The sequence below is a fragment of the Etheostoma cragini genome, chromosome 9 (assembly GCF_013103735.1).
Source record: "Etheostoma cragini isolate CJK2018 chromosome 9, CSU_Ecrag_1.0, whole genome shotgun sequence".
Classification (NCBI taxonomy): Eukaryota; Metazoa; Chordata; class Actinopteri; order Perciformes; family Percidae; genus Etheostoma; species Etheostoma cragini.
Window position 1 is genome coordinate 4,877,632 of NC_048415.1, and position 19,244 is coordinate 4,896,875.

The 19,244-nt window shown below is 38.6% G+C and overlaps 1 protein-coding gene across 1 annotated transcript; it reads right to left on the bottom strand.

Annotated features, from left to right (window-relative positions):
* Nucleotides 1-70: 70 nt before the first annotated feature.
* fam102bb (family with sequence similarity 102 member Bb) lies at nt 71-19,238 on the bottom strand. Its single transcript, XM_034881523.1, has 11 exons — nt 18,968-19,238; nt 13,691-13,811; nt 12,671-12,700; nt 12,126-12,242; nt 11,404-11,450; nt 9,768-9,862; nt 7,247-7,345; nt 5,831-6,065; nt 4,633-4,769; nt 3,748-3,817; nt 71-2,753 (listed from the first exon to the last, which is right to left on the bottom strand). The coding sequence occupies exons 1-11, from the start codon at nt 19,111-19,113 to the stop codon at nt 2,711-2,713; spliced, it is 1,140 nt and encodes a 379-aa protein (XP_034737414.1). The 5' UTR covers nt 19,114-19,238; the 3' UTR covers nt 71-2,710.
* Between the last annotated feature and the right edge of the window lie 6 nt (nt 19,239-19,244).

Sequence of the window (19,244 nt, forward strand, 5' to 3'; positions counted from 1 at the left end):
AAGTTATTTGGTAGCCAAGAATCATGCACTTAACACTGTCTTAACCATGTAGTGATAACCCTTTGATTTCCTTCACAATAAAAATATTAAGCAAAAATATGGCACAAGACCAGCAATGAAAGATTCAAAAACAAAGATGTTATTTTCAACATTGGACATTTACACCTTGCCAAAAATAGAAGCACAAAATGAGAACACTGATTTACAGTTACATCATACAATGCACAGGTATTGGTTTTTAACGTGAAGTAATGAGAACAAAATGTTTTCCTACATGCTAAATAGCCAAGCAAAATTGTTCCTTCATTTAAACAATTAAAATAAAAAATAAAACATGTTTTAAGTTCTGCAAGCTAACAAAAGGACGTCTTAATCATGCAGAACATAGACATAAAAACAGAACGCTGACCATACACTGAAAATGCATGGGCAGATATTGATTTAACATGTATGTAGTTTCTCAGAGGAGTTATCCTACCTATAATATGGCTTATGACAGGAGACAGAATATTACAGATACTGTACAGTCTGTTTTCACTAGTTATAATGCATCTAGTATTCTCATTACTCATTGTTCTCATTATGCATAGGCCTAACAGGCTTCCAGGTAATAACAGTATGTTGTGTACTTTGGCTAATTTGTGAATAAAATGAACACATTGTGCACTTAATCTTCTAATAGGCTGGAAATGTAAATAGTGAACGCTCACGACGACATCAGGATCTTAAAATTGAGCAGATATATATTTTTAGTTTTTTATCTGTAGCACTAATGGTTCATGTGTTGATTGCATTAGTCTGGTTTACCAGATAGTCTTTATTCCTCCCCTTCCTCGGATTGTTATTCTGTAAAGAACCCCCCCACCCCAGAAAATTAAGCACTAACACGGCGCTGTGTAGATACGACTGGCAATGCGAGACTATGATTGCATTGGTTAATTATACTAGTTCAAAGACTGTTCTCAAATGTTACAGTTAAGATGTTAGGAGGTATAGATAAACGCACAAAACTAGTACTCTAGGCCTTTTTAAAAACAGGTGCTGTTGAGTATTTTACTTATGGCAGTGGATTACTTAACTAGTTCTCTGTACAATCCTTAAGTGAAACAAATGACTGTATGCGTCGGTTACACATTAATTAAATTGTTAGTACGTCACAGACTCTTCCATTTGTTCACTGATGTAAGCTTCCTGGTCAACAGGCCAGCTCAGTAAGATGTAGTTAAGTTGCAAAGCATAGGTATAAAATAGATACATAGCTGAAAGGCTTAACATTAGGAAAAATGCCTTTCTGTAGTACTATTCATCACAGAAGCCTCTTTTTTAGTTTTGATATTAACTGCCCTACGAAGGCAGACAGCAGTAACAGTATGTAACAACAGAATGTGGTTTTCAGCTTTCCTGTCCTTTTAAACTTTAATTTTTTTTTAAACTAAACTTTTCTCATTCCGTCTTTAAATCCTAATTAAATGTATCCATTTTGCTGGGTGTCTGTATGTATCAATAATATTACTATATAGTGAAATAAATATAATCTACAATTTTATACATATATGTGACTTTAAGGTATCTTAATCAAACTAAAGTACATGAATGTCACTAGAGTCAAAAGCAAAGATGAAGTCAACTAAATTCGGCTAAAATATGAATTCAAGAAACTGGATTACCGGTATTCGCCGTGTCAGAAAGTTGGATTAAAAGACTCTTTGAACAAAAAGTTTGGAAAATGGACGTTGCTGTGTTTTGCCTTTGTGGGCAGATTACCAGTGCAGGTTGTTCTGCTCCGCGAACAAATGAGAACAAGGACCTAATATAATAGCTAGAAAGCAAATTCATGTTTTCCTATTTTCTTTTTGCAAGTACCAATCTAGCATTCCTTACAAGGGATCATGTCACCTTCCTCCACTCATTCAATATAACAGGATAACGGTTACTACTAATAAAAGTGGTCATATCACATAGCAGACACATACACATTCACACAGTACACGTTCACTCATCAAATAGCTTAAGTCTAATGTCTCATCTTTGTAGTAAAATACTAAAAACTTCAAAACACCCACTGTTGTCAGAGTGCCGACAACTACAACTTTTAGCAGCTTATAGACTTATATTAAATACACCATCCTAATTGAAAAGAGAGTCCAAAACTAACACTGAGAGACTAAAGGAATGTATTGAAAGCGCATTGCATACTCCTCTTCAGTGTTTGCTCTGATGCACACACATAGCCTGTCCCAGTGTCCTCCATTAGAAAGAAAGATTAACCGTTTGCGTCCAGTTTCTAACAGTTGAAATTGGGTTGGTTACGATGCTGCGTGATAAAGTTGACCTCTAATAAAATGAGGCTAATCTACACCCAATAAATTAGGAGTGGAAAGTTTTAGTTATATAAATGTTAATGTTTTTTAAAATACTGGCCAATGTTTCATTTGACTTAATTCATATCTGTATGTTTACACTGAGATATAAACGGTTTACCTCTCTCTCTTAAAAATCAATCAGGGAGCTACAGTGTCATACAGGAGATATGAACACAGGAGGGCACTGTTGTAATGTCACCCGCTCACAGAATGATCAGGTCAGAGACGGTGCTGCTGATCAGGTAACGGGTGGGCTGTAGGAATGCAGAGGGAAATTGACACAGTCTGGATTTTTTTTTTTTTTTTTTATACAAGCAGTGTCAGTCCACCTCTGAGAGTCTGCAGGTCTAACGCTTTATGACCACTTGCTCGTACGCTCCAGCCCCAACCCTGAGAAAAAAGAAAAAGAAATTAGCAACCCAACGTGATAGCTGGCTCACATATCACAAAGAATGGGTTGACAACTTACAATGCATCATCATTGAATAGATCAGTCCTGCTTCTTCTACTGTTAAAATATTTCTGCACCAAACTCGTTAATTATTTAAATTCAGAAATGTTATCAATACACAGTAAATGGGCTAAAAGCTGAGTAAGCATTCCTATGGAAGTCCACTATTTATGTTAAATTATGTTTCCACCTATCATTACGCACTGTAGTAGGTATCAGACTGTGCCGTTTAATATACTGGGCTAAATGGAAGGCAACACCCTTTTCTAACCCTGACCTAGTCCATATCCACGGCGATCCAGTTACTGGATGTCACTCTTTCCGGATGTCAGTTTTTGGATGTCTGTTACCTTATGCTTTTTTTGTGTTGTAATTTAAACTCCATTGGATTATTGAGGACAATGGTTAACTGCTCCTCAGCTCTCTGCAGGGTAAATACAGACAGCTAGCTAGACTATCTCTCCAGTCTGAGTTTTATGTTGCACGACTAAAACAACTTTTCAATGTACTCATGTTCCACCAAAACTACATACTATTAATTACTATTACTATGTGTGCTAAACTATACATACTGGGAACTATTCTCTACATAAGGCCACGCACTGCAACTTCTGCTACTTGGGTGGAGTGATTTGCTTGCAGCACCTGAGATGCCCCTCGGTGAGGAGCAGAGAGTAACGGTTCGCCCAAGTAGCAGTGCTTCTACTTGCTACGTAGCCAAGGAGGACACAAAGGATTAAAAAAGCACAATGGACTAGAGGTAATTATCTTTACTTGAGTTTCTGACTGACTGAGAAATATAGAGTTTTGTGGAGTCGATAGTCTTAATTAGCTTTGTATTAACTCATTTGGCAATGGCTCGAATGTAATGGATGTTTATTATAAAAAAATTAGGCACTAAAGGTTTAAGTTCGGTGAATATTCAATGCTCACCTGGTGGGAAGGTGATGGCTTCCGAGGGCTGTGCTTCCCCCAGGGCCAACAAACAGACGCAAGCCTTCCTCTGAAACAGCCAGAGAGTAGTCAGTATTCATACGGTCAGTACAGAGAGAACCCACATCCTGCTGTTTAATTCTTGTCATGGAGGAGCAGCCAGTTGCTAGGCAATCTAAAAATAATCATGTATTGACAGCAGCTTTCCTTTCCTAGCTTTGAGCTGGATGAGACCTTGAAAAGAAAAACAATGCCATTCTCCTCAAAGTACACAGACTGACTCACTGGGTAGCACAGTCCTGTCAAGTTAATTATTGTGTTGGGCGAAGTAGTTGTGCATTTACTGTAACACATACAGTCATACTCCAGACTAGGGCCGCAACCAATGATTGATAATACAAACTGAATGATATTTGTAGTTTGTGATTATTTGATTAGTTGGTCAGAAAAATGTTGGCAACTATTTTGATGAATGATCTAGCTTTTGAGTCCATTTTCAAGCCCAAGAATTGCGGATACCAGCTTCCTAAATATATTTAGGATTATTTTTTATCACTGAAAATGTTGGTCCCACATACAAGAACGACAAAATAATTAATAGATTAATCACGATTTTGGTAGATAAAACATAATGACTGATTTTTAGATACAGCCCTAGTTATCAGTTAAACAAATCTTCTTTTAATTAATAATAATTATTAATAATTTCTGATTAATTCCCTGTCAATTGAGTAATTGATTACCATTTCTGCAACAGAGTTTGAGAATAAAGTTGTGTTTTGTAACTTTAACCTTTGCTTGAAGAGATGATACAAGATAGGGGAAATCTGCCAGGGAACATACGCAACACTGACGCCTTACTGCTTCTCTGGATAAGTAGCCTACCTTCAGCACTGGAGTCCAGTAGGCTGGGCGTAAAGTCTTGACCCTGGAGAATCTTTTCCACAACATCGTCAGCATCCACCCGCGTGTCGTCCATTCTTTTTAGCTGAGACTCCATGGAGTCCTGCTTCACAGGGTGTCTGATGAGAGGATGACTTTTATTAGACCACTAATGGCTTACACCACAATCTACATTTCATTTAGTGCTGAGAAAGGGTGTGTGAGACAAGGGATTCCATCTAAGCAGCTGGAAATAATGTGAGAGTGGTATAGATTTTTTCCTCTAACTCTTGGCAAGAAAGCTAATGTACAAAAACTAACTATTCCTTTAAAAAACTGGAAACCTGAACATTAATAATTGGATGAAGTAAAACACGCTACACTGCCTTAGGTAATAATGACGTGAGAACCACATGACTAAATGCTGGTCTTCAAAGACTGAATATTAAGTGCACCTTAAAGGTCTCATGACATGCTGCTCTTTAGATGCTTTTATATAGACCATAGTGGTCACCTAATACCATATCTGAAGTCTCTTTACCAAAAATCAGCCTTGGTGCAGAATTACAGCCACTAGAGTCAGTCCCACAATGAGCTTAGTATGTGCCAAATCTAAGTCTGTAACTTTTGAGGAGCAGGGATGACCAAATGAGGAGCAAGATTCCAGATCAACCCATCTGAGCTTCGTTTTCTCAAAAGGTAGAGCAGAGAGCAGAGCAGGCTAGGGGAACTCTTATTAATGTTGAAAAACCTCATATATTGACATGTTTATGCCATGGGACCTTTAAGCTATAAAAAATTACTTACAACCATCATTCCCAGTCTTGAGTTTGTGAAGTTAGTATGCTTGATTGATGGTTTGCCATTTCACAAACACAATGACTAAGATTTCCATAAATGCTAAGATCCACTATTGACACCACATAATGAAACCAAATACTTTTCCGCTGTTCTGCCTCACTGCTTTTTACTGCATGACAGCTGCTTCCTGAAATGTGACATAGACCCAAATGGGATTATGTTGCACTATTATAACGTTTGTTAAGTTCCTTAAAACAATTGTTGCTCTGTTATGTAATCATTACCTACAATAAAAGAGATCAACATGACTTGCTGACTGCTTTCTGTATGATGATGATTATTTTCTGGATACTTTTAGTAAATTACCTTTCTTTACTTGACAAATCAACTAAAGATTTACCTGTTGAGTCGTTCACAGGATGAGGCGCTGCGTACTGGTGTACCCACTGGGTTGTTAGTGGTGGTGGTGGGGACTGGGTGTTCAGGCAGAGCAGGGCAGGGTCTGGACTCTCTGTCTCGGTCCTCGCTGGGCTCTGGGATGCTGCCGATGCCCGTTGAGGCGCTGCCCACTGAATGGTTTCTCCGGTGGCTGAACTCCGACATGCTGGAGGAGCGGGAGTGACCTGTGCTGTATCCTGAGAGAGATGGACAAAGATTTTATAATATAATAAATAAAACAGTAGCAGGTCTTAATTCTGCCAATTGCTGGTTTTCTTTGGCCGATAAATTCTTCACTAGGTTTCACCATCACTATGATCAGTAATGTTTAGTAGCTGTATGCCCTGAGAAATTGTACAAAGGTGCCTTGGAGCATTCAATAGATACGTTCATAATAATATATGCATGCAGTACTAGCATCAGTGGTCTAATCTGCATTTAAACATTAATGAAAGTGGATCAATTTGATGACTGCACATGAAAGTCCAATTATTGCTTTACATTTGAATGACAATGCCTAATACATGACTGAAAACAATTCATAAATCAATGATCTGCTTGCTATTCATATAAGGCATTATACAGTTTTAGTTTGTTGTACATCTGGCAAACCCCATTTGGCTGTGCTGTCAAGAGGATTTGCAACTTGCAGTGTGTTAAAAGATTTAGCAGTGCAGTTACAGTAACACTCACGCGCTGTTCATGTCTGCAGGAAGACATTCCAGAGAAAGAGACATCGGAGGCTTTCAGAATCAGTGACATCCTTAAAATAACTTCTCTTTTTGCTAGCAAACTGTTTTTGTATGATTGTTGTTTGTATCTTATGTTATTGTTGGGTATTTTGTTTTGTCTGTTTTTTTTTTATTTACGATTATCTCAGGGCATCAGATCACTACAGCAAGGGGAGAACAAACTTCCCACACATGTTAATATGAAGCAGGAAATACATTTTCAAATTTCAAATCAGAGCTGTTCTTAGAACATCTCTCTACTTCCTCTGATCTTTTATTACAGTCATCTGATCTGCCTGTAATGGAAACTCAAGCCTCACACTTAAACTGCTTTGGTGTAGTGTCACTGGAAAATTGTTTTATTACTTCCGTCCTCTTAAGTCAAAAGCTTTTCTCAGTTTGACCTTGATCACTTTGACACAAACGTTCCTCCAGAAAAAGAGAACGATTTATATGTTGTGTAGTTTACGCTGGTAACAACTAGTTAAATTCTTTCACTCACAAAGCCAGCTTGGACAGCATCAATATATACCATCTGCAAACATGGTCTGTATGATTTCTTGCCAGCCATGTCTGGTCGACAACAGTAAATCAGGTGGGGGAAAAATCTACACATTTTTTTTTTTTTAAATGTGTAATGCCCTTACCTGAAAGTTTGGACTGCTGGCTGGCGTAGCTGGACGTGCGGGAGTGGCCGCAGCCCCCAAGCTCATCAGGAACAACAGGACACTTCCCTTCTCGACTCTCTGGGAGATTAGAAAGAACAGAGGAAAAGACAAACGGGATGACGCAGGCCTAAATAGAGTCTGTTCTGTTGCAACAAACTGCCATAATTAAGTAAAAAAGCTACATGTTCATCTTTTCTTATGCTTCCCAATATAGTTAGAGAGACACGGGACAAACAAGAACAAAACGTGCAAAAAATAAACACATTTAGAGGAATAGTTGTTTAATACTATTATTATAACAACCGTGTCAGAGCTCAGGTAGTTCTGCAATGTTAAAGCAATACAAAATAATCTGTGAAGCTGAAGAGGACCCCCCCCCCCCCCAAAAAAAATGCAAAGTCAAAAGTGAGATGGAACTGTATGTACAATAGTGTCTTGAGTTTCAGCCTTTTTGACAACACGTGCAGCAACATGAACATGTTTCAAGGCAAACGGGCAAAAAGCTGAGCTGCGACAAAGCACAAGAGGTCAGAGTTCAAATGCCCGCTGGAAAGGAAGGAAAGGGCTCTGTCTCCGCAACACAACAGAAAAAAAGACACAATTTCGAAAGAGATTAACGCTGAGATGCAGCAGAGGTGTGTCAAGCATGACCTGGCTACTGTTTTCCCCCCACTATGATGCACATTTTTGCACAATAGTTAACTAAATTCTAGCGTATAATTTAGATGACTGATCCATGTCATTTTTGACTAACGTATGGAACCGTGTAGGTTCCAGTGACCAATGCATCCAAGGGTGAACGGAAAATCTCAATCACAGAAATATAATTTTATTTCTATGATGATTTCTCAATACATTATTTGCAACACTCCAACTTGTCTTGGTTATGACAAAAAAATCCATCAATTTGCAAAACCTCCCATTTAAATTGATGCTGCTCACACACATGAAACTCACCTGCAGTGTACATACACTGCAAACTTACACAGCAAAGACACGATGATGCTGACAGGAAAGAGCTTTGTCGTCAGCAGACCAATAGATGTAAATAGACTGTTCTTATATAGCGCTTTTTTAGTCTTTTACATAGTACAGGAACCATTCACACACATTCATACACTGTGGCCGAGGCTGCCTACAAGGTGACATCCGCTCATCAGATAAACACTCACACACATTTACACTCCTATGGCGCAGCATCGGGGTTTAGTGTCTTGCCCAAGGATACTTCGCCATGGAACTGCTGAGATCGAACCACCAACCTTCCGATTGGCAGGCGACGGCTCTACCCCTGAGCCACAGCCACGCCTACACGGTATGCACAGACAAACACACAAACCCGACAGACCTGCGCACGCTCCTATTTTTAACCATCCAAGAGCCTACAGGGTTAGAGCAGATTGTAGCTAATCTAAAAGAGAACTAGCTTGAATTATACATGAAAGAGCTGCACTACACTTAAGCGTCCATGAGAATCAACACTGCAATATGTTCACACACGGAAAAACACACACAGAACAAGACAGAGGGGGGTGAAACAAATGTAGCAGAAAGGGCAGCTGGGAGATAAATAATTTCATAGTGCTGGATTGGAGATAAATAGCTGTTGTAAGAGGTAATTAGTCCCCTTTGTATAATTAGGAACCAATCTTTGGTTCCTTGGGTGCAACCCAGAAGCACATACAGTTTTTGACAACACACATACACGCCTCTACAGCTGTTTTATGAAGTATGAGTGCAGTACCGATGCTGGTATCGGAACATCTCTAGTTGGAAGTTTGACATCAACAACCAACCTGCAATAATTTCAAATTTGGAACAGAGTATGTCGAGGAAGCAGGTAAATCAAAGGTTACGGTATAGTTGCTGCCAAGGGTGTTATAAAGCAATGAATTATTTAATATAACAGAGCACTCTATCAGAATGTACTACTTACAATTATTGATGCCTTCCCCTAATCTGAATTTGGCCAGTAGACTTGGATTCTAATCACTCTAAGATTTCCTAATTACTTACTCTGAATCTTTTTATTTCCATTGTTGGTTAGATCTGCTAGCCACATGTAATAGAAATTGATGCTACAACAATGACAAGCAATGAGGTGCGCTTTAAGCTAGGACAGCTATCCAGATGGGAATCTGATCAGGCGGAAAAATAGTTTCAGCCTTGTGATTACAGTTCAAAATGTTAGGAGAAGTATTTTAGCTTTCCTGAAAGTTATCAGGGATGTGTCCATGTCATTCCAATGTAAAGCTACCCCAATTATAAGCAGAAATTTAACATTGTAAATAAAGGCAGAGCAGAAAACATTGAGATTGTTATAGTATCTGTTTTATAATAAGAACAAAGATGTAAAAGTAAATCAAAACTCTAAACCATAGACTCGGCACACAATAGGATGGGTAACATTTGTGTGCTCTATGAGGTGCCTGTGAATGTTTGGAAAACACGGGATGACTAAGCAGGGCAGATGAGTGTAATGTGCCGTGATTTGTCTCACCAGAACAGCCTTTCTGTGAGTCCCCTCCCCTCCTCTCCTCCAGCAGGCTCTCTCCATCACCCTGGATCCCGATCATTGTGGCTGTGGAGGGAGGCCTGGTGACACAGGAAAGACAATAATGCATTTTCTCTTGTCTTGTATTTCAATGTGTCAATTGTCTAATATTACAAAGCAAGGTGATAAAGACAAGAAAAGGGTGAAATGGGGCTGTGAGGATTAAAACATTATTTAAAGGGAAAGAGCATAAAATATTAGCATTCAGAATAGCATTCAGCTAAAGCCAAAAGTGGATTTACTGTAGATGCTTAGTATTTGAATACATACTGCAAATAAAGAAGCTGCAGCTTTTGACATTAACATACAGGTTACTGAATATGTTTTAGGTCACATTTTGCCCTTGGGTGAAACTCTCTGACACATACTTTCACTGAAAGTCATAATTCTACTAGAACAACTAGTGCAACAACTTGCAGTACACTTGTAGGAGAAAATCAAGCAATGCTTTTGGAATGTGGAGTTCTGATTAGCCAACACTTCTTTCGGCGTGCTTAATTCCGGTAACACTTTACTTGAAGGTATCTACAAAAAAGTGACATGACACAGTCCTGATACATGAACCCTTACTATAACCATAACTTGTCGTGACAAAACCAAATGACACTTGCTAAAAGAAGCGTTATCTCATAAATGTTTATGAAAGTTCATGACAGTGTCACTCTTGTGTAGATATTTCTAGAAAAGTGTAGCCCTTAATTCTGTATGGTTTGAGTCTCATGAAACTTTCTCGAGTCTGGGGTGCAGTGCTGAGAGCTGTCATTGGCAGCATTATTGGATCCACTCCCAAAGAAGTGCAATAAGCAGCAGATTATAGCAGCAGATTGAATGTCATAACCTTGTCATATAATACAGAATCGTTATTTTTCTGTTTTGGGTTTTTGCCTCTATGTGATAGTGGTAGCAGTGATACAGACAGGAAATGTATGGAGAGAGAGGCGTTCGATGGAACAAAGAATACAAGGATTTAAATTACAGCCCAGTCCAGGTCATTGGGCTGGTGTTGGTTTCTCAGGTAAATATTTAAATCTGGGCAAGCTCATAGTAGAGAACAGGCAGAAGAATAGTTTATTTAGTCCAAAAAACTCTGCAATTAATGGGTTTACAATGGAATTGCAGGTTAAATTACTAAACTATGGCTGGGCAATATATCGATTTTATATTGACATTGATATGAGGCTTCATATCATATTACATTTTTAATATTTAATATTGTACAAGTCTTGTCTTTTCCTGGTGTTAAAGGCTGCATTACAGTAAAGTGATGAACTTACCAGACTGTTCTAATATTTGCCTTACCCACTTAGTCATTGTATCCACATTACTGGTGATTTTTTATCAAAACTTTCATTGTGTAAGTTGGGTATTTATTGAAAGCACCAACTGTCTGTATCTCTGCAATATGGGCATCAATGTATTTGGTAAAGAATATCGTGATATTGGATTTTACTCCATATCGCCCAGCCCTAGACTGAACTCCAAGTGAGCTGCCACTAACGCTGATTGACTTGATACAGCATGAACTGCAGACTAAATACGATTTGGCGCCATACAAAAGGTGAAAAATATCAGTTTAACTTACGTTTTAAAACAGGGATCCCCTGACATGAGTTGTGTACTGATGATGACCTATGAAAAGAAAGAAAAAAAGACTTGTTGTTAAATGATTCACATTTGACTTGCATTCAAGGTTTCCATTAGCCTGGATTCTTAGTTTTAAGGAACATGTCAAATTATTGGGACTTTAGCTTATCATGTAAATAGGAAAATGTTAGCGTTATTTTGTCACTTATTGGGAGCAGTAGGCTAGTTGGAGCCGAGCTAGGCTAGCGGTGGCTGCGTCAGAGAGACTACGACGCACCAAGATGAGAAGGGTATGTATGGGATTATCTAACTCTGGAGGATACCGCTGGATAGGCTAAAGTCTCAATAGGTCAGCGTGTTCTTTTAAAGAAAGAAAAGGAAAAGTGTTTCTGGTTCAAGCATAGTTGTACTTTAACTTTATTTCTTTTTGTTCAATACCTTTGTCACAAATTCAGAATATAAAATTGTACATGAAACAAAGCAGATAATGGCTTAATTTGCCTGTTATCTTCCACAGTTGACCCTGCTTTCTTCAATGGTTTATTTCTGGCTACAATTTAATGGATTGTTGTTCAATCCTAGATGTTTATGCAGAAACCAATTTCCTCTCCTGCTTCCTAGTTCAGAAAAACACCAGAATTGTCTTCAAAAGACCAAGGTTACCTCCTGAAGAAGTCAAATTAGACTAATGTGGATGCGTTGTCGCAGCTTCAATGTTACCTTGAGGATGGAGTTATCCTGGCGGGTATTTTTGGTATCGTAGCCTTCAAGCAGACATCTGCGGGTTGTATTCCCTGAGCCAGCGAACTCTGCTAAATTCAGATCTGCAAAACCAAGCTGAAGGAGAAAGAATGACATTGGGTGAACTTTGTTTTCTTTTAGGAGATTGATGTTTGACCCAGTCAGCACTCCGACAATCTCGCAATATAAAACACCAGCAAACTTCAGCAAAATTTAACAATGTTAAACAACTTGTTTTTTCTTCAATGACAAGCTGTTGATCTTCTCTAATTTTTATATTTACAGGAGGAAACAAATCTTTCATCTAGTCCAGAAAGTCAACAAGTGCTTTAGCCTGCTCAGTAAATAATTACTTACAAAGCAATAACATATGACATAACGAGCCGACCCGTAGGCAGTGACGGCCATCTGTTTGCTACAGGCTCACATGGCTATCTACATAAATATGGTTGATTACTGTAAATCTAGGCGAACTGGAGGTTGGGTTAGGGGATGGGGGTTGGATAACATGAGTGAGGAAATACCTTTGCATATGCCTTCCCGCCTTTCAGCTCCTGGAAAAGAGAAGCATACAGTTCTAAATTACTGAATTACTGAACTCTAAAGTTATGCTCCATTTAAGAATAATTCAATAAAAAAAAACATTACATTAGTTATCATGATCTGCCTGTCAAATGTGTTAAAACAGGGATGGAAAATTGAATTAAATGTTTTTGCGTCATACAAATCAAAGTGAAGAGATTGATTCATGCTCTCCAGTGCTGGTACTATTAATGGTAACTTAACAACTTAATTCTGGTTGGTAACCTAATAGTATTACAAATATGCTACTCTCCAATAGCAGAAAAATGTACCTCAAAACTACTATTTTGCTGTTGGGTCTGAATGGTAGCATGGGCAACTGTTTGAAATTTTAAAGTTCAAAACCAAAATGCAAAACAACCTTACAGTTTGGTTTCTGAGTACTTGACATGCTCTTTGTTGTAAAACAAAGAGGGCAGGGCACACCAGAAATAGCTTACAGCTACAATGTGGAAACACAAGATGTATTTCACCAGGAAGGCATAGTCAGGCTTATCCATATCCATGATTTTACTGCGGTTTTTGGCTGTAATAGCCTATAAACTATGATTGAACTACCACAGCACAGAGCACACTCGTGTTTAAGGTTAAATGTTAAAGGACAGAAAAAGGAGGGTTGGCAAACAATTTTTAGTGTGTGAGGAGTGGGTTTTCTTAAGAATGCTGTGCTTGCTAAATGTGTTTTACAGTTAACTCTCAAGTTTAAAATTAGCAAATGTGAATGTAACTATTCCCAGAATTTAAGCCAAATAAAGCAATTCTATTAGCAGGGATGATACGCTCCTCTTTATTAAGCCTATTATTTTTACACTGACAAGAACAACAGCCTTTAATAAACCCTTGGCCTGTTGCATCTTTAACCTAAACCCTATACGTTCACAGGCAAAGTATCAGATTATGAATCAACACTACGTAGGTTTTACTATATGTGAAATCTGGAGCTCAGTAGCCACATACTGTACCTTTCTGACAGACACACGGCACATACAAGGGTCCAGTACACCTGTCCCTGCATTGGCACTCATCTTGCAGGGGAAAGAGAACCGTTTCCTCCATCGAACACAGTTGGACTGCACTGGCTCCCTGCAAAGAGAAATCACAAAACACTTAGACCATCTTTCAGCACTCTGTAAGGTCAGAAATGCATTTGTTGGCATGGGCTGCATTTTGTGGTCACAAAAGACAACTTACAACTGGATGTTGGCCAGCTTCAGAATGATAGTCCTATAGTAGAGGTGGTTGGTGCTAACACTGATTTCCTTATGTAGCTCAATCATTTCAACACATCTCTGTACAACTGAAAAGCTGGTTCATTCCTTTTGCAATTTGGAAAACTCACATTATAACCTCTGATTGTATTTGGCTCTTTACCAGAATCCTAACACACCATATCTATACATTGGAAAGGTTTCTTACCAATATGCATAGACCGAAAATGTTTTTTTCAAGGCCAATACCGATTATTATTAGTTAGTAAAACAGATAAATATTTTGGAACCGACATACACGTACAATGAAAATGAAAATGTTTAAGTCAAAGTTATGATTTTGGAATGTTACAACCTCCAACACAAAACTTTGTTTAATGCTTTAAGCAATTACTTAATAAATGAGAAACTTTCAACTTAACACAGAAAGCATAAGCCGATAGTGTTGTGGGCGGGACATCAAGTCAGACTCAGTGGTGAGTGAAACCAAGGCAGAGGGACAGCCCTTTCCCTAACAAAAACGAGTGTTGGCTTTTTTGGAAAATCCAAAACAGTGATGGAAATGAATGTTTATATTTTGAAAATTATGTTTTGCATCAGTCACAAAAGGTTTAGCATTGGCAATAGTTTCAAGAAATTTCAAGCAACACCCCGACTCTACTCATGCAGCATTATTCACAACCATTCAAACACTATTGAGAAACAAATGGTTTTTAAACGATGACTTTTGTAGATTAGTATTGACTTCCTACTTTGTCACTTGATTTTGTTTTCGCATCCCTAAACTGTGAGAACAAAACTTCATTTCATTGAGTTTTAGTATCATTATTAAATAAAAAATGAAAGTCATTAAGGCTGAATGACTACTGGATTAACAATCATCACATCTCTTCCCTCTGTTTAAGGCTACTGATTCAAGTTGCCAATACAAGCTTATGTGATTATCCTCAATCATGGCCTCTTATTAAACAAGCTATTTAATTAAAGTGGTTTTAACCAACTGATCTGATGCTGACGGCGGCAGGTGTAGCTCGTTTTGGCATGAGTGAAAAGAAACACATGTACACATCCCCAGTCAATAACTAGAGAGTGAATGAGAGAGAGAGGTGTAGTTTACTGAGTGAGAGAAGGGGATGAAGTGAAAGAGTAAAGAGCGTGTACGCGTGGGCAGCATTACGATGCCCCAGATGGCCTCTCTCTCACTGGCATCTTCTACTCTCCCACTCACCTAACCAACCCCGTTCTGTCAAGATAGTCCACATGCCATTCATTTGGACCAATTTTGCTGGGTTTATATACAAGCGGAGCCAATGGTTTTCCTCTTAAATACAGTAAAAATAACAATGATGCAGTTTACTTCCAAAAAAAAGACAAAAAGAGAAAAACGAGGGATACAAACAGAACATGTTGCAATGCAAAAAATGAACGATATAAGATTTAAATGATCAACATGGTGTGCCGATCCCTTTTAAGACTGACTGCATATAGATGCCCGAGTTGTGCACTGTATCCCCGCCTTGATAGAAGAAGAAAATAATTGTGTGACTAATGTTGATACAAACGCTGACTTCATCCTGGGGTTGATACATTTACGAGAGTGGACTCCCAGAGTCAGACAGGGGGAACTCCCAGCCAGCTGGACACCGTGTGCTTAGGACATTCTGCCTTGATTGCATGTGCTCTAACTCACAGTACTTCTCAGTGCAGCAAAAATCCTATTACAGGAATGTGAGTAAGTCTGGTTTTAAGGACATGCTGAGGTTGGCTCTTTCATCTCTATACATGGGTCAGATGTCTTGTTAAACTACAGCTGCTCTCCCTTTAACAAAGCAGCTGCCGTCAAGCTCCAGGCATAAACTCTCTCATTAATACACTGTTACATAAAAAACTAAACATCTTGACATGAATTTGGTGTAGGGTTTTCTAATGTCTAGGCATAACTGTAATTCTGAATGTGTCCATAAAGTGCTGTACTTTCAAAAATGTAAATGTAAGCAACAAGGAAAACTTGTTTTGGGCAGTAACAGAGGTAAAGTCCTCCTGATGACAAGCCACACCAAAGGAAAATAAATGCTCAGAAATGATCAATCCTCAGTTCCCTTACACTCACAGTTAGGATGACTCAAAATAGTGTCAGAGAAAACAGGGACGTTTGAGGGTCTAACAAATCAAACTGAAGCAAAAGAAATTGTACAAAGAAAATTGTAGCTATATTAAAATGACCTTGATGTCACGAACTTAGAAGCATCCTGATTCACAAAGTCAGACACACTGGGCCTTTCTAGCAAGCCATTTTATAAGAGCTACTTACTCTAGAGCAAACAGAAGGCTTGTTATATAATCTGAGTGAAGCCATTAGATGGCTACAGCTTCCCTCTAAAACAACGCAATTCTCTTAGTCCAATGTTGGGAGCCGGGCTAATTTATGAGCAAAAACCCAAAACAGGTTAAAAAGGAGATGATTGTCTTTGCTTGTCTCAACCTGACAGGAGTGTATTGGTAGTGTGTAGTCTGGATAATTAGCATTTAGGGTTGTGTCATTTCTTTTCATGACTATGTTATGTGACGTCTTGTCGTCTTGTTCCTTTTCACCACCAATTCAGTGTAATTATCATATCATATTAAAGTGCTTATATTATGCTTTTTGCCCGTTCCTTTATTGTGTTATGTCTTTTTTATGTGCTTTATAGGTTTGCAAAGTGAAAAAGCCCAAAGTCCACCCTAAAGGGACTTAGCACCTCCAACAGAAAACTCTGTTCGCAAACAGCTCGATTGTAGCCTTTACTTCTGTGACAAACGTGTGTCCCTTTGTAACACATGTTATAATGCTCGCCTAGCTGCTAGCGTAGCACGCCCATAGACAGTATAAGAAATTGACAACGTGACCCCGTTGATTTAAACGGAAACCCGTGAAGGCTATTAGAAGCACTTTTCCAGTGATGGCTGAGTGTTGATGACGTAGTTGTGACATGAGCAACCTGTCTGAAAGTTGCAAGTGTTCTGGTAGCTGTGCCAAGAGAAATCTCAATCATTCCCAATCTTGCCAAGATGGAGAGCGTAGGTATACTGTATGTAAAGAGATAACATAGGCACAGGCTAATCATCGCTAACTAAAATGCTAGTACACATTAGTAATTAAACATAAACAGCTAATGTAAGTCAAAACTGTCTGCGAGCTTCTCCTGTACTATACGGTAATCCCTCTACTATGCGACAGTAAGTTGCATGGTTATGACACAATCGTTGGCCTATTTTTTCAAAGAATGCGCCATAACTTGAGATACAAGGTAATGGAGCCTTTTATGCATTGCTGTGTTTCTTAAGAAATAAACAATGGACTAATAAAGTATTTAAATGCTTCAGATGTAAAGTTATTTGCTGTCAAAGTGATGTCAAACCGAATGGAGGTCAATGGAATGCTAATGGCAGGTGAGTGCTAGGTAACATGATGGCGCCATGGGAGCTACGCTTTGTCAAGGCTGGCTTAACCCCTTGGGCACGCCATCATATTCTTTCTGATTAGCTAGCATAGCTTACCTAGCTAATGCGCATGTCCAACTCCCACCAAAGATGGAACAGAAGTGAGATGTCTTACTCTGTAGCTAAAACAGAGAGCTTAACACACAGGGGGAAAAGAGGAGCTGCAGTAATGTGCAAAACAAACGAAAAGAATGGTGTTTTTTGAAAATGAAACCATGTAAAACCATTCTGGTACAACCTCTACTTATGATGCTGAAAATGAGCATAATATGAGCACTTTAACATACTATATAACACCAACATTATCACTTTGTCCACTCAGCTACACAGGATAATATAAAATATATAATAATAGCCGATATAACAATATAAAATAATCTAATTATAGCTGAAACAATTATTCAACCATCTATTGACAGAAAGTCAATGGATGGATTAAAGCCAAAACTCTAAATAATCATAAAGATGCATTGGCTCCAGCTTCTAAATGTGAATATTTACAGGTTTCTTCTTCTTTCTTCTATGATCATATTTGGAATATCTTTGGGTTTTGGATGAAACTGCAATGATGTAGATGGTTAATGGATTGAAGGAAAATAAATCTGCAACCGCTTTGATATTTGATGAATTGTTTGTTATTTTTCAAGAAAAAGAGCTTGTTCCAGTTTCTGAGCTGCAAAAATATGCTGCTTTTCTTCTTCTTACGTGTCAGTAAAATAATACATTTATTTGGCTTTAGGCTGTTGTTTGGACAAAAAAGCTACTTGAAAACACCACCTTGGGTTTTAGGGATTTATAATAGGCTTTGTAAACTTGTTCTGGCATTTTTTAGACGAAATTATTAAGTACTCAAGAAAATAAGCTGAGCATCACTCTATAATGAAAATATGTGCAGCCCTAAATACTTTCCCCTTCTTTAGTCTATAAGGGGCAGAATGATAAAAAGCCACTTTACCTGTAACTTATAAACACGTAAAGGCCCAAAGCAGGGTGAGTCAAGAGATCTGGGCACTTGTAAGATGCAGGGAAGTTTCACATAGTTCATACACATAATACCAACATTATAATAACACAAAGTTGGTTAATTATCAGCAAAGTAACGTTATGTCTTTCATCATCAATAGACAGAGGAGTCGTATTTTGCTGTGGCAGTTATGTGACCAGTCGGCTGGTTTCATAGCACAGTGGCTAATCAATACCACAACCAGCGAGGAAGTGAGCCTGTGAAATGTAAGTGCCATTTTTACACAAGGAGCTAATTGTCACACATGCTAAAGTATGTTTTCTCCACTCGATGCTAAATGGCGTTTTTACAATTCTGGCTCGGTTAAAATAGCTTTGACTGGAGAAGAACAACCGCAAACACTGTTACAGTAGCAGACAACTGATTGACATTAGCTAGTTTCAAACGTCATCATAGTAGGTGGTCATCTAGCATGTTAGCTAGTGAGCTAATAATGTATCATAGTAGGCTAAAGCTCTTCGGCTATTTTAACCTGTAAGCTTAAAAAAAAAAGCCAGTCAGTGTTTGAATGCGCCGCACATCCTTACCGAGAAGACTCCTCGGAGAACCCGCCGTCCAGCAGCCTGACTTTACAAAAAATGACACCGTTGACGAAGGGGACCGAGGAGAGGTCGTCCAGCTCAAAGTCCACCTTGAACTTAAATTTCTTTTTTTTCATCATCATTAAATCCATACACAGAATCAGTACTCTTGAGAAGATGCTTCAATATCGCCCCTCGCTGACATTACAGCCCCATTGTGTTTAGTGCCAACACTGTTGTGGTGTGGGAGGATGGTAGAGCTGCTGGTGACACAACAGTAAAA